Source organism: Pristis pectinata, chromosome 19 (genome assembly GCF_009764475.1).
Source record: "Pristis pectinata isolate sPriPec2 chromosome 19, sPriPec2.1.pri, whole genome shotgun sequence".
Lineage (NCBI taxonomy): Eukaryota > Metazoa > Chordata > Chondrichthyes > Rhinopristiformes > Pristidae > Pristis > Pristis pectinata.
In genome coordinates this window covers 25,489,324-25,516,834 of record NC_067423.1, presented here as the reverse complement: position 1 = coordinate 25,516,834, position 27,511 = coordinate 25,489,324, and the positions used below count along the sequence as shown (strand labels likewise).

Here is a 27,511-nt window from a genome sequence, read left to right as displayed (position 1 = left end):
ACCAATCACATGTTCCCATCTCACTGCCGGCCACCATCCTGCTCTTGTCTCTACTTCCACGCCCCCCACCCCCCACTCTCAAATGCACAATCCTTCCACCTACCCTCTGCCTCCCTCCCCTATGATGTCCTGGACCCTACCCTTCCCTAGACTTCCCCATTTTCCTTTGAACGCACAGGCCTCGTACAGAGTATGAAGGAGAGCCCATCCCTTGTGTAAGACCAATTCAGTAGTGCCCAGCAATACTGAATTTGCAAGTAGCAGGCCCATGACCGAAGCAATCATTGGTTTGCTGTACAATGACTTTTTAACACACCTCTGCAAGCGCCCTGGATGTTCTAGGCTCCCACTTTTTTGCTTTGAGCTTTTCCAAAATAGTTCATATTTAGCAGTGTGATGTTCTGATAGTTATTTAGGTTCTTCCCTTCTCTGCAGTTTTACTCTTTTTTTCATTAACTTATTAAATTGTCATGTGGTTTTCTTCACAAGCTCCAGCAACCTCTTGGTATCATGAAATCTGACTATTTTTCTTACATCTTGACATTGACCATTGATAGGCTCCAGAACCAATTAATTAATAAAATCACACACACACACACACACACACACACACACACACACACACACACACACACACACACACACACACACAGAGCTTGGTATGGCAATTGCTCTGCCCAAGACCATAAGAAATTGCAGACAAGTGTGAACACAGCCCAGTCCGTCACGAAAACCAGCCTCCCTCTATTGACTCTGTTTACACTTCCCCCTTCCTCAGGAAAGCAGCCAGCATAATCAAAGACCCCTCCCACCCTGGTCATTCTCTCTTCTCCTCCCTCCCATTGGGCGGAAGATATGAAAGCTTGAGAGCACATACCACTAGGCTCAAGGACAACTTCTACCCCACTGTTATAAGACTCTTGAATGGACCTCTTGTACTATAAAGAGGGACTCCTGACCTCACAATCAAAGGACCTCATCATGGCTCTTGCACCTTATTGTCTGCCTGCACTGCACTTTCTCTGTAACTGCATCTGTAACATTATATTCTGCTTTCTGTTATTGTTTTATCTTTCTACTGCCTTGATGAACTTATGTTTTGAAATGATCGGTCTGGATGGCACGCAAACAAAAGCTTTTCACTGCATTTTGGTACATGTGACAATAGTAAACCAATTACCCATTACCTATTACTTTGCACCAGGACCAACTGGATAGTTATCAGAAACTGGAACCTTATCTTTTTTTTTATCATCATGTAACTTTAAATACTTTCCCACAGCAAATTAAAGACCCATAAATCTTGCTGATGATGTAACACTGCTTCACCTTGATACTTACTGAACCTGCACACTAGCATCGTAGTTGTATGGCTAATACCAGTCACTCTGCCACCTTTTCACATGCCAAACAGGTAATTGAAAATTATCGCATGTGTGTTTGAAGAAGATAAATAAAGGTGAAAATTCAGACTTTGGTCACAAAACTGTAATAAGGAATTCTTAGAAGTTGTGTTTCTTTGCCTACTATATCATATAAAGTCTGTTTGTTCTATTTCAGTAAATGGAAAGCCCTAGAAATATACATTGCCAGGCTGTTAAGAAAAACTACTTTATATCACTATAATAAAGGTGAGCTAATAGTTCAGCCAATCTTATTTTTTGCAACTTAAATTGAATTGACTATCCAATCGTTAACAATAGGACAACACTGGATCATTAGAAAGAACATTATAATAAAGCATACAATGAAATATAACATAAATTAATTGTTTTCCCCCATGCTAATTTTAGGATGACAGGTAATAAAGTAGTAGACTTATGTAGTTAATTAACTACACATGGGTCTTGTGCAGACTCAATGTGTCATTGTCAGTTTCTATAACCTTGCAGGTAAAAGATGGAGTTGCAAAAAAAAAGTGATTAATGAAATGAATATGCCATGCTAACAGTAAAATATCACCAATGCTCCTTTGCAGCACTGCGCTCAATTTCTAACTCATCAAAATAATCAGTGATTATTTTATCTCAAAGAAACTTGCAAGATTTGTAAAAGACTTATACTGTTCAATTTGGCTTCATTTGGAAAAGTATCTTTTAGCTGTTTTAAAAGCACTAAAACCTGTTGGGTCCAATTGGATTAAGACTTGCAATGGATGACACTCAATTCACAATAGAAGGCCTGTGTGGCCAATATCCCTGGTGGCTCACTTGAATAGTGTTGACCTCATTAATGAGTCCTCTACTCTTTAGAAAATAGGATTGTGTTTTGCACTATTCACTAAACAGTATTCTTTTGGGAAACATTAGAATTACTAAATTTATCTAAATCTGTTTTATGTTTCCTCTTTCTCCCCCTCGCCACAATTATTATGGTGCTTGAGTATAAAATGCTTTTCTTTCAGCTTGTTCATCCTGTATCAGGAGCTAGCATTTGTTGTATTAAGACTGATACTTGAAAAATAAAAATATCCCTACTTTGCTGGGAGCTCGGATTTGTACATGAGTATAATTTAAATACAAGATAAAAGCTATTCTAGAAGAAAAAGAGAAAAATATAATGTCAGTCAGTAAATGTCGTGAGAATGAGCAGTCAACATTGAAATTTTAGCATATGTTTTCTCCAGAGAAACTTATCAATCTACTAAATTTCCAACATTTTTTTCTTTCGGATCTTACAAGAATGCCCTTAAGTGTACTTGTGCAATTTCTCATAGTAGGTACTCATTCACATGGCCATTTTAAGTAAAATCATCAGCTTAAGAGTGGAAATCTCTGTGAGTGATATTATGATAATATGTGCATCTGACTTTCTCCTCTCTGCAATTTTAATAACAAAGATATTTGATTTATTTAAATTATTTAAATTCCTCCAGTTCAATAGCAGAGGAATTTAATTTGATTAATGATATCACTCACTTTAAACTTTCGTGTTATTTTGCATTAACAGTCCTTATAGTAACTAAAAGGTAATCTTATTCCTTAGTAGAGATGTTTTTTTTCATTATAAGCCATGTTGCATATGCAGTGTGCATGGAGCTGGACATAATCCAAACATAATCCTGACTGGACCCAATTCCACATAGTGCCGTTTTTCCATCCTCAACTTTCTGTACCATTTTAAAAACGAATAGACTCCTCATTATCAGATTGGCTGATTCCTCATTGCCAGCCATAAGCATTTACTCTCATGAATTGCTGAATTCTAGCTTTTTTTTTCACATATGAAAAATCAGTTTATTGAACATTCTGATTTACAATTAACTGAAAGATGCCACAGCTTTAAGCCATCACTTAAACATTTTTCATTTGTTGAAAATCCTCAATAGTACTTTTAGTTATAAAATAAATGTAACAAAGCTTGGTTTGCACATTTTTCACTGCATTTGTTAAACTTAAGTCTTCAGTATTTCTCAATTAAAGAAATTCCATTAATGATGGCAATCATAGAATCATCAAAGCAAGAGTAGGCTACTGGGCTCTTCAAGCCTTCCCAACTGTTCAGTACAATTACATCTGATCCTCCATTTCAATACCATATTACCACTTTCTTCCCATTCGCATTGACACCTTCTGTGCCCAGAAATCTATCTATCTCCTTCCAAGATATATTCAGCAACTTGGCCTCCACTGTTTTCTGTAGCAGTAAATTCCACAGGTTCTCCATCCTCTGAGTGAAGAATTTTTTCCTTACCTCAGTGGTAAATCTCTTACTTCATATCCCAAATCTCATTCTAGAATTCCCAGCCAGGAGAAACATTCTCCCCATATCTAGTCTCTCCATTCCTGTCAGAAATTTGTATACTTAATTAAACACCCCTCTCATTCTTCTAAACTCTAGCAAGTAGAGGAAAGAGGCTGTGAATATTTGTTACACTCCCTTCAGGGTAAGTGTATCCTGCCTTAGGCAAGGAGACCAGAACTGCATTCAATACTCCGGGTGCAGTCACACCAAAACACTATAATTGTTCCCTAACCTATAGAACTTTGAAAGATTCACTCCTTTTTAACAATGCCAAAATCAACATAATATTTTAAGGATATGAGAATATGAAGCTTGAAACATTTTGGATGTACAAATTGCATAAATGTCCATCAAGTTATAAGTTTTTAGTTAAATGAAATGTCACTTAATCAGTTCCAAGCAGTGTTATTACAATGGCCTGTCATAAGTAATTGAAAACTGAAATGCTTATCAATTTGATAGATCTTACAAAATTGCAAATTAGTATCGTTAATAAGAACTCATACAATAAATCTAATTTGACATTTGTTTAACCAATTAGAATTGAATTAAGTCAAAAATTTCCAGAAGCAGGCTTATTATGTCCTCTCTCTGGTTCGCTAAGTTGTTAGTGCACCAATTGACAGCAATGGTTCAACACTGTGATTGTATTAATTGGGGAACTATTAATACACTATCAATTTTAATATTGTTCCAGTTACCCCTCTGCTTAAAATTCAGTATTTACCTGTTCACATTCGATACCATTGATCCTTTCAGTCTCTGAAACCTATCGGTCAACCTATCCACATTCACTCCTCCTGTGACTTTTATGGTGTACAATTGGGGTTGAAAGCATTGCTCCCTTCAACTGAAAGTATCCCAGGCGACCACACTCACTGAGGTATATAAACGTTGAGCAATGTCAAACTGAAAACTCGTGAATGAAGCACAATACTGACGGCAGGTCAACATCTTGACAGATGGGAGGAGATGCAAAGGTATCCATGACATGAGTGGCAAACTTTTTCACAGTGGCTACAATCAGATGGAAGTTGGAGTATATTCTGCTCCTGGCTCACAGACAGGCCCTAGCCTGGGCTCATTGTAATGACTGCACTGGCCACAGACACTTTTCATGGATCTGAATGATTGTGGGCAGGATTCTCCAGACGTCAGTGGGTATGTTGAATTTCTCTTACTATAATGGAGTTTTGGCTTTCATCTGCATCATGGCCAGTTCTGCCTCTTTCAAATCCTGGGGTATCTGGTTTCTTTTTTAGCAAGTGCAAAGAAGAGTGTGGATGTCAATGACAAGCTTTTGCCATACTGCATTTAGGAGCACTGGAGGCATCTGATCATTACTTGCTGCTCTACTAGGTGCAATCTCCTAGATGTAGCTTTTACTACATCTTTGAGGCTTAGCTTTTGGGTGCAGAGGAATAGCTGCTAAAAATACCTAATGTCAAACTCTGAGCAGAAGTATGAACAATGTTGCCAATGCACCAAAAATCATATTTTATGGAGATTGTGATTTGTCTGTACTTTGATTCTTGGATACAATATTGTAGTTTCAAAATTAATGGAGCCTGAATGGGTTATTTGTTCTGTAATTCTATCAACTTTAGATTCCAAGTATAATTTGTTGGTAAAGCATGTTAAAGTGATCGCGTTAATCTATAAGAAAGGAAATAAACTCCAGAAAAGTATTACTTAAAAAATATCTCAGCAGCTTGCAAACAATATTCACTTGTTATTGAAACACCCTTCACAGTCTATGGTAATTCCTTCAATGCATCTTAACATTACATTTGCACTGAAGCACACCTGCTGACTTATACGTAATTTTATGATATAACTACTTTGATTGAAGAACAGCAAAGGCTGAAGATAATTAGGGCACTTCACTCAATGGTTTTTGATGAAATTTATCTATAAGATTGATCTCCATGCTTCAGTGATGCTGGTTGCATTTCTACCAAAATCAGCATATGAATGAGATTGGGGAAAATAGTGAGCTCCTTGGCAGTTTATCATGGATTTCAGAGCAAATTGCATGTCAGTAAGTTGCCTTGTGTGCCCCCACGTTAATGCTGATGAAATATACAAAGATTAGCAAAAGCATGTTTCTTTGTAAAACCTAGCCTTGTGCTTAGGCACCCCTAGAAATAAGAATTATTTCCCCCAATTGTCCCTATCAGATCATACTGTTTGGAGGTAGTCTAAATATCTGTCACGAAAGCTGCAGTTATTCAAGTCATGGCCTGGAGGTTGTGAATTTTTTTTTAGAAGCAGGACATGAAAACTTCGATTTCATAACTGGAAAAGAGTAGGAGACCCTTTTGGGTTAGCAGTTTTCCTATGCAATTTCTTTTGCTTCACCAATTTCTTCTCTATTGGTTCCTTAACATTCATTTCTTAAGTGGAAGCTTTAAATAGAAATTAAATTGCACAGCGCCACATTTTGTTGTGCTACATGATCATGGTTAGAGGGATGTACTAACTGTAGTATGGAAATACAAAGTTAATAATAACTTTCAAATGATTCAAGAGCAGTTAGATCAGGAACACCTGTTTGAGAGAAATAGGTTAGCAGTAGACAACTATGACTATGCAAGTATCATTCAGGAAATCATCCCACAGGATATAATTAGTGACGTGCAACTTTTATGCAGTTAAAATATGGCAGATATAAAAACACGATTTTCCACATTTCTTCAGCGGGTGCAATGGCAGATTTAAAAATCAAAAGCCAATGTGTACATAGTATAAATTCAATTACCTATGCTCTAAATCTGTTAAGTCTATTCTGTAAACATCACCCATAAATCTCTTCTTGCTCACTTGACAGGAGTCATTGTAAACCTTAATGGAAAGGAGGGGACAATAATTGAATGTTAAAAATCTTTCAGTCACAAACGTCTTCATGACCCATCTGTCTCCATCACTATAACTCAGAGAACCATGAAATTCTACACAAGTACTCCATTCCTTTGATTTGGACTCTTTTTAGTTGTACATTTTTGGCCTATTATTCATTGTTGAACTTTCAGCCCCCTACCCCCAATACTCTCCATCTCATTTAAGACCCAACTTGTAGCTTAACTATTCTTTTCCACCACAACTCTTATAAATTTTCCTTTTGATTTTTTATGCTTTTTAGTGCCTTGTCACATATGGACATTAAAAATACATATTGTTGTAATTTGTGAATGTCATAGTGGTTAGAAAAAGAGATACAATGGCATGTCAGGGTCTAAATTACGTTGAAAAGATTTTATTTGATACTTATAAAAATTCAACCTAATCCACAGAAAATCACCTCCATCATTGGGGGTCAGAGCAAAGGTTTATTACTCCAAATATGACCACATTTTAACTGAAACCAGAAAAGGTAGCAATAGTCTACTGAATCTCATTGCAGGAGGAGTTCAATTTGTCAGTTTGAACTAAATCTTGAGTGCACAGGTTAATTGGTCCAGAAAGTCAGAATGTACTTGGCAAAATTAAAACTAGTATGTATAAAATTTTCCTTCAGGAAGACAGTATGACAGCTTGTGTTTATACCTTGCAATTAGGTTATCAGAATTTGCTTCCAATTTGCAGTGATAATTAGATAAATTTCATTTGATAAATGCTTTTCAACAGATATACAAGAAATCTGGCAGGTGCAATGCTACTGATTTTCTGGAGTTTCTAATAAACCTCCAATGTCTGTATTGCTTTTATGGTTCATTTTGGTGTTAAATTTACTTTATGGAATGACAGAACATGAACAGCACAAGCAGTGTAAATATTCCAATACAAATCATTCTTTTTCAGCATGTGCCTGGTAGCATTTTGAGAAGATTAACCACTGGTCTTGATACCTGTGTGTGTATATAGCACCATAATAGAAAAGATCATTTATTGATCATATTAATGTAAAAAAAAAAGCAAGAAAACAGCATTTGCTTCCCTGCTTTAATCAAAGGAGTGAGAGATGGAACATGCCATGAATTCAATTCCAATGCAACTATGGATCACAGGACCTTATAGTTGCCAAGTTTTGAGCTGGTAGCTGTCTAAATTATTGCATTTGGCACAGTAGAAGCACTACATAACACAATGAAAGGCATCCTTAGTGGGACAGTCTCTACAAGAATGATATAGATTACATAACAGTGGAAGGAGAAATAAGTGATTGACAAGAGGTCAAATAGGTTTTTGCCTTATTTTGGTCCTGTAATTTAACTACAATGTGACTGCTATTAGTCCTCCAGCAGCTTGTTCAAGGAGTTCTTTATGCTTCAGCTCAACAGTTAACATCTGCAGTTTTTCATTTGGAAGTTGACTGACAGTACTGTAACTGAATTCAATCCGACCAACATACTGAAAAGGCTTTGTGGGAATGCATCATTAGGCAAAAGTCTGGAGCGTGAACCATGGATAATTTTCTTCTCCCTGATCCAGGAGCTTCACCTTAATGAAGTAGAAACTCAGTATGGTTCATAGATTAAATCTGGGATCTACTGGATCAGTATAGTTCAATATATTTCTGATTTGTTTCTTTATCTGGTAACCAGTCTAAATTAGGCCTAAAAAATTCTAACTTTTAGAACAATTATACAAATGCTTTTTACAGTAAATAATACATTTTAGGTCAGAAAGTCCTTAAGACTGCTAGTGAAAATAATTTCAGCAACTTAACATAAATCAGTTAATTCCCAAATCATTATACGTTATTTTACTTCCAGTTACTGGGAATTATGTAATGGTTCACAGAATCAAAATGAATATGATTAAAACAAGACCCATGACCTATTCTACCTTAATTTTTTTATCCAAAAGAAAATGCTTATACATCTCTTAACAGAAAATGAATATACTAGTTCAATTTACAAACACACCGTATAAAACAAAAAAAAACTGAATGCTAAGCAATGTATCTGCTGACATCATTTCTGTTACAAACACTTCAACAGTCACTGAACACACAAAAATAAGCATTTTTTTTGAGGGATTATGCAACAAACAGATTGCATCACATTTATTCCTTCCCAAAGTACAGTTTTAAACTGATGTGCCTGTGGTCACCAAACATTTGTTCTATTGTTTTAACACTTTACAAATTTCAGTTTCAAACTAGTTCAGTTGCTTATAAAAGTTACTACAAAGCAAATCTGTACACTTTCTACAATAAATTAAGAAACAAATGCAGGCACAAAATTGTTTTTAAAAATTTGTGTACAGGTCCCATAGTAAATCACAGCAGAAAAGAAATGTAATATTAAAACACCCCTCCCAACAAAGTAAAAAAGTTACAAGTTTGAAGTGAATTCATATACAATTATACACAGGCTACAAAACCACTTAGTACAACAAGCACTCCTGCATTTCAGGTATTCCAGGCAGTAAATGACAATCTTCTTTTTTTAATATTGCATTTCATAAATATGCAAAAATCAAATCAGCATCCCAGTTTCCCAAACAACATACTTTCACCAAGTATTATTTCAAATGCTATTTAGGATTATGCTACATTTTGGTTAATCGTCTTATTCAGCACCATGAGTTGAATCAACCTAAAGCAGCGAGACAGAGACAAGGTGTTCATTTAATATTGTTCAAGGGTGAGACTTCAGCCAAATGAATAGGTAGAAAAATGAAAACATTTTTTAAAAAATCAGCACAGTAATAGGATTCAAGCTTTAAAGTAATCCATGCACAGTATGATTTTATTCACGGTTTTGGTTTTCTAAACTGATCAAATAGGAAAAAGGGTTTTTGATTTCCTAATGGAAATGTTGATGTTTTACATAAATCCAAAAGTTAAGGGATTTAGCTTGAGGTTAAAATAAGGACACCTTTTTTTTTACCCACATACTTTGATGGGCTACAAATTGTAATGAGCACCAGTTAATATTGTTTTAAGGAAATTTATCTAAAGTATTTTTTCATTAAAACCTAGAGTGACAGAGGTAAACCAGGGAAACTGTATTCCAATAAACAAGCATGTTTGATTTTTTATATTATGAAGCACAAACCAACCCAAGATAAACTTGAGAATCAAAGCTTCTTTTGGTAAGAGAAATATAAAAGCTCATTTTACTGCTCTATTGCACACCATTTAAAGTTATCTTGATTTTGTTCATTAACTTTTTCAGTATACTCTGCACCAAAATTACCTGCTGCATGGTACTTGGTTACATGAACAGCTTTCTGTTTATTTAATAAGTTACAGAACATTCAGATTATATATATAAAAACAACAAAGTACCAGAACAGATGGCAACCAATTTTGACTAACAGAATAATTTACGGTGTGAAGCAATATACATGTATTTACAGCTTTTTCCCAGGACTTATAAACACTATGAACAAGTTAATCCTGTTGAAAAATTATAGTGGAAAGTTTGAATGTTTACACAAAAGAAAGTTATGTATGAAAAACATTATTACAGCTGGCAGTGAATCAGTAGGTGCCATTATTTTTCCAAGCACAACTACTGGAACAATGATTGAGACAACAGTGGAAAGTACATTCTTTTTGAGAAATGGTTCTGCAAAGCTTTCTTGGTTTTAACTTCAATCGATGGGTTCATCTCTCAAGACTGACACATTTTCAATCAATGTCACTAAAGTCACTCGTTTGTTCACCTTGGACCCTACTTTGATGGATCATTGCTCGATCAAAAGCAATGCGGACAGATTTCCGAATGGAAGAAGTTCGACCTTCCATCATTTTTATTTTATCTATGGTTTCATCAATACCAAGAGGGACCACTTTGGATTTTGGAAGCCACTGCCTATTGAGGATTTTAAAAAAAAGTTATGGTTAACAAACACAAACTATAAATATTATTTTTGGTAGCAAAACACTTTCAATGTTCTAAAGGTGCCATATAAATTCATTTTGTTTGTGGTCAGGGATAATTCTACAATGATGATTAAACTGAAATATTTTAGGTTAATAATAACAAAACTGATTTTAAGAACAAAATCAAAGCAGCAAAATAGATTCACATACATCAAATTTCATTTGCAAATTTCAGCATCAAAATGTAGAATTTTAGGTAGTTGAGAGAAAAATGACTGAAATTTAATCTCAGTATTGGACAATGTCAAAATTACTATCTTATAAACAAGTTACAGTTAATAAATATCTACCAATATTTTAACTGAGTTATTCAAATGCAGTATTTTTCTTAATTTTCTCTTCCCAAAAAAATTGATGAATAATGTTATAATCTTAAAGCTTCAAAAACCTCACCAAAGCAAAATATTGCAGATACTGGAAATGCTCAGTAGGTCAGGCAACAACTGAGGAGAGAGCATCACTTAAATGCACAAAGTATTTTCCTCAGACCAGGTTATAAAAGATCATTGACCAGAATTTTAACTTTGCTTTGCTCTCCACAAATCTCCTTGACTTGCTGAGTATTTCTAGCAATTTTTCTTATTTTATACAGTTCCATTGTTGCCAACAATGTGGTTGTGTTCTCTACATTGTCCAGAAACAAGTTCAAATTCAACTATATCATTTTGAACTGTTTTTCAAGAATCTAGAAATAGAAGGCTGGTATTTTTTTTTCAATATAACCACAAAGCTGTCAAGATTCTTGTAAAAACCTAAACAGTCCATCTTCCTGTCTCAACTAGCTTTTTGACAAAGGGCAAGAGTAACCCAGCTAAATTTGAACTTTTTTCCCCAATCAAATTTTCTATATACATAACTATCAACAGGGGATATTAACAGAGATAAAGAAATTATAATCCTCCAAAGATGAAAACCTTTTGCTGAAATGCCGGTGAATTTGCACCAGTCAGCCATCTTTCCACCACAATTAAATCCTGGTGCTGGTGGACTTCTTGCAGAGTCCAATGAAGTAGCACTCACTTCTGCAGATTTCCTGGCTCAGAACCAAGTTCATTGGTCCCATCCAAACCTGCACCAAGACTAGCTTAATTCAGCAACCAGATGATCTGGGGCATATTGGAAGGAACTCAGCACCATTATGAAATGAACCATACAAATCTGCAAATGGTGATAAAGTTAACTGCCAAAGTTATGCAGCAGCAACTGGCATTCACTTAACAGCACCCAAGCTTCCCAGCAATGCCATCAAGTATTGGGAAGTTAAATGGCCACTTAAATAAATGTTGGACCCTTCTTCCTAATTATGTACTCTAGATTACCTCCCACTCTTGATCTCTTTCCCCCTCTTCCAAATTGAGAAGTTGTCTTCATGTGATAGGGAATGCACATTTACCTCCTTTTGCTTCTGATCCTTAATGTAAATACCAAACTGCCAGCTGTCGAAAGTCAATCTTAAAAATGAAGCTGGTATGCCCAGTGGGTTGATTAACTTTTCCTATACCATTTTTCTTTAAACAAGAGTAAGCAGATGTGATACAACACTACAGACCCTTCATTCCACCAAGTTCATGCCAACCATCAAGTATTCATTTACAATAATGCCTTTTTATTTTATTTTTCCCCACATTCCAATCAATTCCTCCCAGATCCTATCATTTACCTACACACTTGGGATAATTTACAATAGCCAATTAATTTACCAACCTACACATCCTTGGGATTTGGAAGGGGGGACCAGAGCACACAGGGAAATCCACATCACAGAGAGAACATGTAAACTCAATACAGTCAAAGGTCAGGATTGAACCTGGGTCATTGCAGCTGAGAGGCAGCAGCTTTACTAGCTGCACCACTATAAACCTGTAGATTTTAAGCTGCTAAAGTTTAAAAATTGCCAAAGAATAATGTAAATTAATAATTGGTGAAGCCTTATTCTATGCTAATTAGCAGCCTGCCTTCAGAGTATGCTGAACAACATGGCCCAAAGTCAGGCTGCCAACAAGCTCAGATGGCTTAGTGGTCAGTAAAAGATCTGCCCCAATACTTTTGACTGCTTTGCTTTATAGTTCCTCATTCTTGTACCTGTTACCATGATCATAATGCAGAGTAAGGAGTGATCAGTGTGCACAGAACCCCTTTATAGGATGTAATGACATGTAGAGTTTTCAAAGAATGACAAAACAATATAAACAAAATTTTCTAGTTGTCTATCTACCCACACAGCATAACTGCTACTTTGCAAGATAATATACACACTAATCTTAGAAGCTGACCACAGTTTAAATATTTTCAAGTGGTAATAAAATTTATATGATTGTTACTGAAGAGCAAATACAAAACTTCAAAGGAAAAGTTACAGAAACAATGTTTTGGGATTGACTTTCGGGAAATGACACTGCACTCTTGTATTTTCAAACTGTTACAAAAATTAAAAAGAAACTATATTTAAAAAAATTCAGGATGGATCATTTACAAAAAGAAGTTAACACCCAAAAGGATTTCTTAGAGACTGGCCAATATCATCATCCTGGACAAAAGTTTATCCCTTGCTGACATTGGTAGGGGCATAAACTGCAGAGCAAAACTTCCAGCAGCTTAAGTAGAGTATCGGAAATAAGTCAGATGATCAATTTTTGGTTGGTAAATTACTGGTTAGTGAATTATACTTCAAGTATAGTTAACTGATACATTAAAATTCATAGTTTAGTATTTATCAAGTGAACTTCAAAAGAATAATTGCTGGCTACCCGGAAGTATTTCAGCCTCTCACCGATTTTACTACAGGTACTAAACATGAGTAACAAAGGCCCTACACAGAATGCAAAAAGCCACACAGCTTCAAATTTCTCAATTTTTGGAAGTTTTACTTGCTAGTGAATCATAAATTTCCAGTGCATATGCATACAATTTAAAGTTTTGTATAATAGTATGCCACATTTCAACGACAAAAAAATGTTTAGTTTCCAAACATCTACTTTTTATCCAGGGTTTTTGCTCTTTTCTGTATAACTTCAAACTTACTTGTATTTCAATATTTCTATCAACAGCATTCTGGCTAGAGGTAAGACACTGTGGGCTCAAGTCCCACTTCACGAATTGGATCATAACATTGAGGAACAATTAACACTGCAGAACTGAGGGAGTTCTACACTTATCTTTGAGATAAGATGATATATCAAGGACAACTCTGTCCCCAACTCCAATCTAACTTAAATGCCTTGGTCAGTATTTAGCTCTCAATCAAAATCACTGGTTTGCAAAAAGTCATGTATGTGTTTTTTTTAAATTAAAGAACTTGATTGGAATTTCCCAAGATCATGAAAGCATGTTATGTCTTGTTACAAAAGTCTCATTGGCAATACACTCACCAACTTCGCTTGTTGTCGAAGAACAGAACAAGATAAAGTTTCTCTCCAGCCCTCCTTTGCATTTGCTCTCCCACTTTCAGTACATCTAGAGGGGGCACAGGTATAGGCACTCCATTGTGGCGAAAACCACTTCGAGGCATCTTTGGATCAATTACCTAATTTAACAAGGCAAACATTATTTTCCCCCCCTCCAAAGAGTTTATTATAAAAAAAAATTTTCAAAAACATCATGAATCGATATTATAAATCAAAACTTTAGAGAAGAAACATATGGAACCTTAATCCTGGAACAAAGCCTAGGAATGCTGAGCATTAAACATTTAATCTAGTCCTTTTAATAATGCAACTGGAATTAACACTGGCTGCAGTCTTGAAATCTGTTGAAAAATTTTGTAGCCTATTTTCTCAGTCAATCAGAAATATCGTTTTTATGCCAAACTGCTCTTCTTTGTATTACAATGTGCTTCATGAAGTAACCTTTGTTAAGAACTGAAATTCTTCAGTAACACTAAAAACAATGCAAAGACAGATCAAAACCCATGATGTACTAGACAGAATATACGTGCTAGTTTCTCTAATTACAAATATTTCAGGTCACTGTTCTGAACAGCTTCTCAAAATTTAATATATGCAAGAGTAACATTTCTTTCTGTAAAGTCATGTCCCAATAAACTTTGCAGTGAAGTTAATATTTTATTGAAATACTTACAATAGGTCTTTGAACTTTCATACCATTCATAAAGCTCAATTTAGTAGTTGTTGCATAATTCTAATTTGTGCCCCATTAACCAAATGATCCAACTGAGATTAAAGGTAAATGCGTCAAATGATATTATTTTTAGATCTATCACTAACACCTGTGGTTTAATGCTTAGATTAATCATCAATCCGTTCTTTTTAAATTAAAATTGCTACTGATTTTCCTATGGTATTATTCTTGGCACAATTTGAAAAGGTGAGAAATTAAGGAACGTAGAGGCCAAGCCTGTATGTTCCAATATTATCAAATACCCCTTCTAATATTTATGCATGAAGAATATCAAGCATCCACTTAATTGCCTTTGTGTTTGGGAGACCAAGGTATATTGTGTTTGAAAGAAACATATGCCAAACCGATTTCCCACTATTTGGGCATGCTGATTTAGAATCATTACTCTGCAGGCTATGATGCCATCCTTGAAATAAACTAAAGCAACTTGTAAACTAATTCTTTTTCACCACAATAAAGTATTCAATGCAGTTTAACTCACCAAGGCTGGATATGATGGATAACCACTGCATTTTGCCCAAATTAATTTTAAGGGCTCCAAAGCAGAACTGGAATCTGTAGAAGTCCACATACTATTTTGGCCAACCTCTAGAAGAGGAAGATATTTGTAATAAATAATGAATTTTTGCTGTCACACAAAATTCAACAATCCAAGAAATTAAATCAAATACCAGCTAAAACCTCTTTTAAAAAAAAGATCATTTTTCTGTTATTTCACATTTAGAAAACTGGGATTAATTGGACCTTTCCAAGAAAAAGCAGGGAGAAATACGATGGAGTAAAATAATTCTGATTTTCACCATTAATTTGGAACCTCCAAAAAGAACAGGTTCATTGGTTGAAACTAGCTTTTCAACTAAATAGTTGTTAAATTTTAAGAAAATTGTGACTGATATGGCCAAATTGATTTTAATTTGTAAAAACTTTAAGGTCTTGGAGAGCAAGTACCCATTTATAATTACTGTTATAATTCAAGCAAAAAAAATATTTAGAACATGGCTAGTATTTTATGATTCTGCGAAAATACAGTTACTCTTACTATGAGAATCTAAATTCCAGTATACAAAATAGAATAGTTACAAATGTATTCAATACTCCCATAAATATTAGCACCATTACATTTTCTAGATGACATCAACACAGAAAATAAAAGATAAAATTAAGCAACATATTTAAGTCCAAATAGTTTTAAAATGAAGATCGATCTGCTGCAATGCTATAGAACCAATTACCTGCTGCGATTCTAGCTGCTTTGGCAAAGTTGCCATTTTCAATACAAGCAATCAATTCATTTCTGTCCTCCAAGGGGTTTCTTCGAGCTAGTGCCGGCTTTCCCTTTCCACACTTAGGAAGACTTATTGTGCTGAAAGAAAAATAATTATTATATTTTTAAAATGTAATTTTACTAGACCATAAGTATTATACAACGTAAAACTGAAAGAAGCAAACATTAGTACTTTTAAATCCTGAAGTGTCTAATTTATAATATATAGCTACATGCAGAGAACCTTGTCAACAATGACTCAAATATAATCGCTGCTGCACTATTCCACTGAAAACTGATGTAATTTTAGAGCAGATATTACACAAGAGTATGAATACTTGACATAAGCTGTACACATTGCCAGTCTCCTACTGCCAATGAGAATTAAAAAGTTTTATCCAATACAAAGTTATTTTAATACATGTAAACATTTTGGCTATTAAAGACATGAATGAGATTAAAAGTCGCAGTCACACATTTGTTGAAGTAATTGAAAACCGCAACCCAATTTAATCCACTGTAATGTAATACAGCAAATAATCACAAGATCACAAGACAAGGGAGCAGAAGTAGGCCATTTGGCCCATCGAGTCTGCTCCAAGGAAAAGGGAAAAAAGAAAAAAAAATAAGAAATGGGGGGGGGGGGGGGGGGGGGGGGGAGGAGGAGGAAAAAAAACTATTCTAATCCCAATTTCTGGCCTTATCCCCATATCCCTTGATACCCCGACTAGATAGATATCTATCTATCTCTTCCTTAAACGCCTCCAATGATCTGGCCTCCACTGCTGTACCTGGCAAGGAATTCCACAAATTAACCACCCTCTGGCTAAAAAAAAATTCTCCTCATCTGTTTTGAAACTGTACCCTCTAATTCTAAGATTGTACCCTCTGGTCCTGGACTCACCCACCAAGGGAAACAGCCTAGCCACATCTACTCTGTCCAGTCCTTTCAACATTTTAAATGGTCTCTATGAGGTCCCCTCTCATTCTTCTGTACTCCAGTGAGTACAGTTCAAGAGCCGACAAACACTCATCATACATAAGCCCTTTCGTTCCGGGAATCATCCTCGTAAATTTCCTCTGAACCCTCTCCAACATCAACACATCTTTCCTAAGATATGGGGCCCAAAACTGTGCACAGTATTCCAAATGAGGCCTCACTGATGCCCCGTAGAGCCTCATCAACACTTCCTTACTTTTATACACTATACCTCTCGAAATGAATGCCAACATAACACTCACTTTCTTTACCACCGATCCGACCTGGTGGTTAACCTTTAAGGTATCCTGCATGAGTACCCCCAAGTCCCTTTGTACTTCTGTACTTTGAATTTTCTCTCCTTCTAGATAATAATCTGCCCATTTATTTCTGTTTCCAAAGTGTACAACTGCACATTTCTCAACATTGAATCTCATCTGCCATTTCCTTGCCCATTCTCCTAAACTATCTAGGTCTCTCTGCAACCTTCCTGTCTCCTCAATACTCTCTACTCTACTCCTCCAGTTATCTTGGTGTCATCCGCAAACTTAGCCACAAAACCATTTACTCCATCATCCAAATTGTTAATGTACAAGGTAAAAAGCGGCCCCAACACCGACCCCTGCAGAACACCACTAGTAACCAGTAGCCAACCAGAACAAGATCCTTTTATTCCCACCCTTTGCTTCCTGCCAACCAGCCAATGCTCCACCCATTGTTATCCTACCTGTAATTCCATGACCTCTCATCTTATTAATCAGTCTCTTATGCAGCACCTTGTCGAAGGCCTTTTGAAAGTCTAAATACATGACATCTACCTCCTCTCCCTTATCCACCCTACCTATGATTTCTTCAAAAAACTCCAATAGGTTGGTCAGGCAGGATCTTCCCTTCACAAAACCATATTGGCTAGGACCTATCTTGCCTTGCACCTCTAGGTATTCCATAACCCCATCCTTGAGGATAGATTTCAATAACTTTCCCACCACTGATGTCAGACTAATAGGTCTGTAATTTCCTTTCTGCTGCCTCCCACCTTTCTTATACAGTGGAACTACATTTGCGACCCTCCAGTCCTCCAGAACCATGGTAGAATCTTATCGATTCCTGGAAAATTATCACCAATGCCTCCGCTATCTCTAAAGCCACCTCCTTCAGACCCCGGGGATGTACCTCATCCAGTCTGGGAGACTTATCAATCTTTAGCCCATTAAGTTTTCCTAGCACCTTCTCTCTAGTAATCTTAACTGAACTCAGTTCCATTCCGTGAGACTCCTGACTAACTGGCACGTTGCTGATGCCCTCCACAGTGAAGACCGATGCAAAATACTCATTCAGTTCCTCTGCCATCTCTTTATCATCCATTATAATCTCTCCTGCACCGTTATCAATTGGTCCTATATCAACCCGTGTCTGTCTTTTACTCCTTATATATTTAAAAAAATAATATCCAGAACTTTGGTTCTGGCAAGTGAAATGATACATTTAAAATAGCATTTATTTTATAATATGCAATGAATCTGCAGCTCAAATTTAAGGTCACAATTGTTGAGTAAAGGTTAATCTGCTTAATATTAGTGAGAACTAAATTGGAAATTATTTTCAGGCTTCATAAGTTACAGCAGTGTGAGCCCTTGAGCTTGACTGCCAAACAAGATCACAACTGATCCTCTACATTGTGCACTTCCCTGTTCGAGTTGCATATTCCTCAATACCCTTACTGCCCAAAAAGTTGATCTCAGTCTAGACCAAACTCGATGAATGGGCATCTTGTCATACCCTCCAAGATAGGGACTGGATGGAAAATGCCAAATATTTGAAAAAAAGTCTCATTTTTAAATGGCTGACCCTTTACCCAAGACAATGCCCTGGATCTGGACTCTACAGCCAGAGCAAAATCACACTCAGCATCTCCCTTGCCAATCTCTTCCAGAATCTAAATATTTTAATATCATTGCTCATACTTCCAAACTCCAATATAGTCCAATGCTATTTGATCTCTTTTCACAAAAAGCATGTTAATCACAAGAATCAAATCTGTTGAATCTACACTGCACTACCACCATGGCAAGTATATTCTTTTCCCCCATTAGGTACAAAGAATAAAAGTGCAAATTCTATTCTAAGTGTGTTCTCACCAAATGCATGTGCAGCTGCAGGACAACTGCTGTAACTGAATGTCTATTTGTGTTATTTTGGGAACTGGCACACCTAGATCCCTTTGTGTACCAACGTTTACAAGGTTTTTATCATTTAAATGTTTTCTATTACTCAAATGAAGTTCCTCATTTTCCCCACATCCATGTTCCATCTGCCACTTTCCAGCTGGTTGCTAAACTTGGCTATATCCCTTTGAAGATGCTTTATGTCCTTATCAGAACTTATTTCCCCATCCATTACAAGTAAACTTGATTATGTTACATTCTATGCTTCCACCCAAGTCATTAAAATGGATTACAAATAATTGAAGCGCTATGTCCTTGAGGGCCTCCATTTATAAGTCTGTCATTAATAAATAATCTTATTATTTCTACTTGCCAGATCTATGCACATTCAAGTCCAAATCATTAATACTTAAAACAAATGCAGTAGTCCTAGTAGATGCTGGGAGATTACTACCATGTATTTTTCTTCAGCCTAAATAAATAACTGTTCACAACTCTTTCCCAAAGCCCATTTCACATCCATCCAATTTGCCGGAAACAAATTTGTGCTGGCTTTCCTCCATTAGTCCAAATTTTCCCAAATTTATGGGCCAAATATTCTGAAGGACTACTGCTACCTACCTGTCTTTTCTTAACCAATAGGTAGATGATAAAGTTTAGGTGCTCACTTGCTTAACTTCCAATCACCAGGGAACCAGCAAGGGTTTTCACAACACTTAGCTTCAGAATTGGTGTTTTTGACTATTGGTAATCTAGGCACCACCAAACTGGTTTGGCACACATGTAGACTGCTGGAATGGTAGCCACATCTGCAGCTTCTGGTCAGAAGCAGGAAGAGGTAGAACCAATAGCAATCTCCGCTGGGCAGGGCTGAGTAGCAAGGGTGTCCAGGATGAGTATCCAGTTCTCCACCTGGACAGAATCAGGAAATGCAATGGCCTGAGCTCAAGGGGTCATTAAACATCATTGCCAGGCTGGGAAAAAAATTAGGAAAGCTAAAAGAAGAGAAAAGGCACTCAGAGCCACAAGTAACGGGCTTTAGAAAAGTTTGCAAATGAGTTTATGGCTTTCTTCAACTTAAAAAAAACTGTCATACTGTGTGATCACTTGCCTTAAATGATTATTTGTTTTAAGATTTCTAATCAATTCCGTCACATTTCATAAAATTAGTAGGCCTGCAAACAACAACTCCATTATGTGCCTTATTAACTAACACTATCCATTCCCATTCTATGCCTTCCAAGTCAAGATATATTGCTGGTGTTCTAATGTCATTCTTTTTTGGGGGTACTCTATTCCTCCATGTTCTCTGTTCTTTTCTAAAAGACAAGTATGCAGAAATATTTAATTCCCAGCTTTGACCACCATATAACCATGTCTTTCTTGCAGTTAAACACTTCTAGCAAAACAAAATTGACCAAAACTTTATTTCAGCATGTCACAAAGAATCCAGGGTGCCCATGCTGAGCTTTTCCAAACTGAGAAATAATCCTGAGTAAATTGTTGTACAAACACTAGCTCCTCACTGGATGCCTGCAATGTGGGAGTGTCACCAGAAATTTACAATTGAATAAGAAGCCTCCGATGTTTATCACTCAGAGATAAAGGCATCAGAACTGTCAATACAGTGAAACTGATTCCTCCATCTTTCAGAAAGCTGATAAACTCAAACTTTTTCTCCCCCCCCCCCTTTAATGCATCTTTGTTATGTTAATGGTTGAACAACAAACATTTCTACATCAGTCATGATCTATAGTGGACAATCAGCATGAATATGGTACAATCAAATAGGATTCTGCTTCCACAGGTGTGACTCTTGGATTATAAAGCAAGGAGAGTTCAGGAAAATTAACAATTTGCAGGAAACTGGGGTAGGAATTGCACTACACTCCCAGTGATTGCCAGGCTGACTCAGTCTAAAATGATTTCGCGTTAGAGTGAAAAGTATTTAAAATTAAAGGCAATTTGTTGATTGTTGACAGTTTAGTATTTTACATCAAATAATCTTGGGTAATTTCATAACACCTCATGTCATATAATTAGCAATGTTCATAATTTATGTATGTGGAAAAAAACTTCAAGAGTGCTGTGTTGTGCTACTTTGCAAGCCTTGACTAGTTTTACACAACCCAGACAGGATCAGCCAAAACTCAGGATAGGTGCAAGAGAAAACTACTTACACTGTAAGGAGTGTTAGATCAACTTCAGTTATATTTATTTGTGATATTAATTTGTCTATTTTGTCAAGAATGTTTCATGCATTTAGATGTGTGACCTCTATTTCTCATTTGCATCTATTCTTCAAGTTCACAGATACTTGTTTACCATTTTCCAAATTTATACTTCATTCTACAAGCTTGACCTATAAATCTATAAATTTCCTTCCACCAACATTCAAAAAAAACTATCTACAGTTCTAGTTATCCAATTCAACAGGCTAAAGTTTGTCTACTTAAGGTAAAATCGATCACAAAGGAATAGCCATGTCCTTACCCCATGTCCCATGAATTAAAACCCATTTCCCATACCACTATGGGCAACAGATTAACTCTATTTAAATCTTCAGGGCTCAATTTGGAAGTACATTAAGAGATGGGTTTTCTTTTTACTTTTGCCTCAGACCTTGTTTTTCTTCCCAAGATACAATAATTTATTTTCCTTTAAATTTAGCAGTGACTAATTCCTCTGTTCCTCCAAAATAAAATTATCTTTGGGTTCAGAGAGTAATAAATTTACCTTGCACGGTTGGAAACTACACTGACACTGGTGCATATACTTGATTCTGAAGCACAACGACGTCGCTGATGATCAGTTGGGTTGATCTGTGCAGTTTCTGGTTTTTCCTCATTACCAAATCCATTGGATAATGCTAGAAAATTAAATTGTTAACCATGATTAAAATATCTAGTTCAAAATTTAAATTTTCTTAATAGTTCCTAAATTTAATCATCATTTCAATCAACAATGAGGTACCCTATCAAATTAATTTGATAAATTCCTGGGAGATCTTTATTGAACAATGACCAAACAGTTGGATGCCCAATTAATGTAATATAAAATGCATTGCTTAATATGGGATTCTTTATTCCTCCAAGAAACAGAACATAGTCATTACGTACAAAAAATATTTTTCCACAGATCTTAACCCTCTCTTGCAGTCTAGTTTCTGACATTTCCTCTGGTTCTGAAAAATATATTGAGTTGCTTAATCTTATACTTTGTTGCACAAGGTGTTAAAAGATCTTAGTTTATAAATAACAAACTCTTCTCAGAGGATTTCGCCTGATTTCATTGAAGACTGCAAGCCACAAGCCTATCACTGACAATAACTTTGGGATTTAAGCATTAAACCATGCATGTATGAAAATCCTGCTACTGAATTTCACATTCTACTAACAGAGAACAACTATACTTCCATAAATTGCAAGTTGAGATTATGGATGGGGAATAATTTTTGAAATACAAGTTAACACTATTTATAAGTAATGTCAACCTGAATCGATGTGGGTTATTTGTCCTCATTATGCGGAGGCCCAAGGTCGAATTTAGGACATTTATGGGTCTCTCCACTTGAGTGCATCACCATTCCATCCAGCAAGATTGATACCAGTTCTTAGACCCATAATGAAAACAAGAGCTATATCTGTACCTAAAACATGGCAATGGTCTAACATTTAAAGTCCACCAAATAAGTGTCATAAAATAATAAAGTTCTATACTAGCTGTACTTCAGTTACGTTTTCAGTGTCATTAAGTTTAAACTACATCATTGAGATCAACAAAGCACAACGATTTTATACTGTACTTCTATATTATTAACCCAATTGTAAAATAAGGCTTTCAAGCAGATGTGAACAATATAAATGAGGTTTCAAATAACCAAATAGTTTTTGTAAAAGAGAGCTATGTTTAAAAGAAAAGCAGGAAGAAGTACTCATCAAGTCCCAAAGACCTTTTCCTTGCTTCTGCATAAATATGATTAACCATTGATTCTTAAGATGCTATGAAAACACTAAATTAAGAAATCCATTTTTCTATAAAGAATCAAGTTTAGACATTTGTACCACAATGCCACAGAGAGTATGAGTTACTTCAATCTTTAAGAATATTCAAACAGCAATAATTCTTACAAAACTTTAGAGATACTCACCCAGGCCAGGTTTTTTGAGGGGTAACTTTTCACCATCTCCTTCAGAGTCACCACATAAGCTACGTGATCTCTTCCTTGGCTGTAATAATGTCTCCAGTCTCGGAATCACCACTGATAAAAAGGTTTTTGTTCCAAGCTGCCCTTGATGTGGTTGAGTTTCTGAATTTTTTGCTTGGTTTTGAGAGCTCACACTTTTGGGTTTACGGAAGAGAACAGAAGAATGTCTTCCAATATCATCTGACAGATCAACTGCTGTAGATTTTGAGCTACTGACATCACCATTATGCAGTTCTTCTGGAGAATGTCCATTCATTGTCATATTCTGCAAGGAAGTATTACTTGCTTCACCATCAAACTTGACTCTTTTATTTAATCTACTCTGGTCAGTGCTAGGTTCTATTGGTTTGAGAATAGGTGGTTCTGATGGAGTATCTGAAGTTGGCAGAAGAGGCAAAGAATCAGATGGTTCGAGAGTAGGTGGCACTGAAGACTTGGAATCTCCTGAAATAGTATAAACAATAATTTATAACATCTTAACAACAGTACAATTAGTTCAACAACCGTTCTTGAAAATATTTGCGTCTTCTACCATTTTACCAAATAACACCTGCATCTGTTACTTGGTTAACCAGTACATATAAAAAAATCTTCCCAAACTAGTTACATAAAAGAGTAGTTAAAGAAAATCCTCAGCAAAACTGAAATATTATTCTGTGCCAATCTATATTTAACTGAGTGTCCAGATCTGGAGCACTTAAATGTAACTGAAGCTTGGACTAAAGAACAAAATGGACTGAGCACAAGTATCTTTGAATACTCCTTGGTTCTGACATTTGGCACAGGCATTGCTGCTTTTGGTGGCGTTTTTGTAAAAGGTAAACTAAAAACTCTTCTAATGCACTGCACAGTCTGCCAATTCCAACTATCACATTTGGGAGTTTCTTTTCTTATCCCCTGCACAAATATTTCACTTTCAGTATAAAAGGGATAAAAAATATTTGCTTCAAATATATTCTATAATTACATTCACTGTGTTTCTTACCATCTTGTTCTAACTTTGCCCCATCATCAGCTATACTGTTTTCACTGTGTGCATGTTCACTGTGAGCCTTCTGTTGGCTTAATTTGAGGCGGATGTTATTAATTTCTTTTCGCAGTAACTTGACGCGCCTAGATTTAGCACTGCAGGCTTTCATTGCACACGTCATGTCCAGTTTGTCCAGCAATTCTTTGAGCTGCGCTTCCAAGGACATGTGCTCTCTATTTGCAGGCATCAGTAATCTATCCACTACAACAGGGGAAAAAAAAGCAGGTATTTATCATGGAAATCAAGAGTTCCCAATATTCATAAAAACACCATCAAAATATCACCAAATGAAAATCAAAAACTAATTGCAGATGCTGAAAGTCTGAAATAAAAAAAAATACAAAATGCTGGACTCTCTCAGCACATCAAGCAAACGGAAAGGAAAGTTGTTAATGTTGATTCTCTTTCCACAGAAGCTGCTTGATTTGCTAAGTGTTTCCAGCATTTTCAGTACAAATATGGGAAGGGTTTCTGCAAGTTTAGAGCCAAATTTCAACACAATTAGCTGAACCAGCGCAAAAAGTTAGGAATAGAGTTTGAATGGAAGAGATACCCTTGAAATCATGATCTTAAAACAGTCCACATTTTTCCAAGTGCCTTACGGTGCTGCCCTCCACTCCTGACCCAAAAAAAACCTGGACAAAGCAGAGCTCCTGCAGGTTCTGAGTAACTCTTCAACTCTGCTAATTTTCTCTTGGGTCCACTTACAATTGTAATGTTTTAAAATATTTCATGAAGACTTGCGTTGAACTATTTAACAGCCCACAAATTAAACGTCAATGTACTACAGTTCGAAGTCATTCAAATGACTTTGAAATCATTTCTAGGTGGAGTACTGGACAACCTTATGAGAGTGAGAGTAGAATTTAGAATATTAAAAATGGACAAAAATTTTGGCAACCTACAATGTAGAACAACAATGGGAAAGACTTAAAATTGTATTTACCAGAAAGCCAGAAAAATATATTCTGTTAAAAGGAACAAACTATGAACAGACTCCATGCACAAATAGGGGTATATGAAGCTATTCAAACTCAAAAGATAAAACTTCCAATTTCTAGGAAATAGACAGGAGAGGCATAACCACACATTAGATAAAAAAGTAATGTGAAAGTACTGCCAGATACTTATATTTAAGAGGAATAGGAAATACCCAGGAGTTATGGATTGGTCACTTTCACATCTATGGTAGGAAAAATAATGGATCTAAAGGAGAGAATAGAAGAACAACTGAAAAAGTAATAATGAATAAACAGTATTACTTCAAAAGGAAAGTAGTTGCTTGAACAATCTCACTGAAAATTTTTGACACAGTTAGAGTAGACAACAGGAATGGAGAAGATGCAATTTATCTACATTTTCCAAAAGACCTGTGATAATGGACCCCATCATGGATTATTAAATATTGTCAGGGAATGTAGAATCAGGATAAGTGGCAGACTGGACTGCTACCTGGTTTTGAGACAGAGTGTGGGAGTAAAGAACAGCTATGCACAGCAGAATGCAGACAATGCTGGGACTACGATGTTCACAAGTTACATTAATTATTTTGACTTTGGATTCAAGAGCACAATTTGCACATTTGCAATGAAAACTAAATTGGATGGTCAATACTAATGAACACTGCACCAAATTATGAGGACATTAATAAACTTACAGAATGGATGTATAATTGTAATGGTTTTGATGGGAAAAATTAGAAAAGCACTTGTTACTTGGATAGTTTGAGTCTAGATGGTGCATTGGAACAAAAGAATTCAGAGTACAAATATACCAGTCACCAAAAGGCTTGCCGCAAGTTAGCAAGGGCATAAAGTAAGTAAAAGCAGCACTAGTGTTTTTATTTTTTGGAGGAAGAAGTAAAAAGTAGGGAATGTTTCACTAAACCTGTATCAAACTTTAAACAGATCACACTTGAAGGTTGTTTTCAGTTCTGGTTGTGATTGTATACAAGGGAAGGCAGTTGAGACCCTCCCCCCTGGCCACTTGGGTATCAGTTCACAGTAGAGTTACAAGAATGATACCAGAAACATGAAGGCATATAATTCACAGACTAGGTTACTTTTCTCTTCTATACAACATAAGATGCAACTATTTTGGCTCATTGAGTCTGTGCGGGTTCTCAGAACAATCCCATTCCCCCACAAATAACTTCTCCCTATAACTTATCTTATCAATTCCATCCCACCACCCACTCTCCATCCCCCAACACCTCCAATAAACACACAAGGGGCAATTTACAGAAGCCAATTAATTTACTAACCCACACACCTTGAGATATGGGAGGAAACCAAAGCATCCAGGTTTCCTCCCACTTCCCACACAGTCACAGAGAGAATGTGCAAACTCCACACCAACAGCACTGGAGATCAGGACTGAACCTAGGTCACAGGAACTGTGATGCAGCTGTTCTACTAGCTTGCTGCTGTGCCATTTGGCAAAGGGCAGCTAAGGAGTGACCAAACAGAACTCATTAAAATGAAAAAAGATTTTATATATAGAATATATACAGAGAACGTTCCCACTTATGGGGAAATAGGTTAACTAGAGACCATCAATATAACTCAATCACCAAGAGATCCAATAAGGAATTCAGAAGACGCTTCCTTACCCATAGGGTGGTAAGAATGTGGAACCTGTTACCACAGACGAGTGGTTGAAGTAAGTAGTACAGATGCATTTAAGATGAGCCTGGATAAGCATGAGGGAAAAGGGAATAGAGGGTTACGCTGATAGACTTAGGTGACCAAAGACAGGAAGAGGCTTGAGTGGATGGTGCAAATGACCTGTTTATGTGCCATATATTTTCTGTAATCCTTATGAACTGATGTTTGGTTGATTACTATTTTTAGCTTTAATGATGTAACAGTACTAATTTATCATTAAATAAAAACGATTGTTTTGTTGGAAAGAAAAAAGATTCTGTTCCACTGGCACATGGAAAACTATTAATGATTATGCTAATTACTTACAGGAACTTGAACTATTACCTGACCAGGCAATTGACAATTTCAAGCACACTTTGAGAATAAAGTTCACAAGGGCAGCCAAAAGGGGAACACCACTCTATGGAATCTAAGGCTTGAAGCAATACTTAACATAATTGTTTTACGCTTTACTTTCACTTAAAGAAAACATCATTTTACA

The 27,511-nt window shown here is 36.1% G+C and overlaps 1 protein-coding gene across 2 annotated transcripts in view; it reads right to left on the bottom strand.

The window, feature by feature from the left end:
• Positions 1 to 7,035: 7,035 nt before the first annotated feature.
• Positions 7,036 to 27,511, bottom strand: part of brd1a (bromodomain containing 1a) — a 42,278-nt gene continuing 21,802 nt past the window's right edge. For both annotated transcript variants that reach the window (XM_052033386.1, XM_052033385.1), the window contains 7 exons: positions 24,320 to 24,565; positions 23,278 to 23,778; positions 21,864 to 21,996; positions 15,952 to 16,082; positions 15,201 to 15,307; positions 13,951 to 14,105; positions 7,036 to 10,511 (listed from right to left, as the gene is read on the bottom strand). In XM_052033386.1, coding sequence (XP_051889346.1) covers positions 10,328 to 10,511; positions 13,951 to 14,105; positions 15,201 to 15,307; positions 15,952 to 16,082; positions 21,864 to 21,996; positions 23,278 to 23,778; positions 24,320 to 24,565 — 1,457 coding nt within the window. In that variant the 3' untranslated portion in view covers positions 7,036 to 10,327. The remainder of the gene's footprint in view (positions 10,512 to 13,950; positions 14,106 to 15,200; positions 15,308 to 15,951; positions 16,083 to 21,863; positions 21,997 to 23,277; positions 23,779 to 24,319; positions 24,566 to 27,511) is intronic.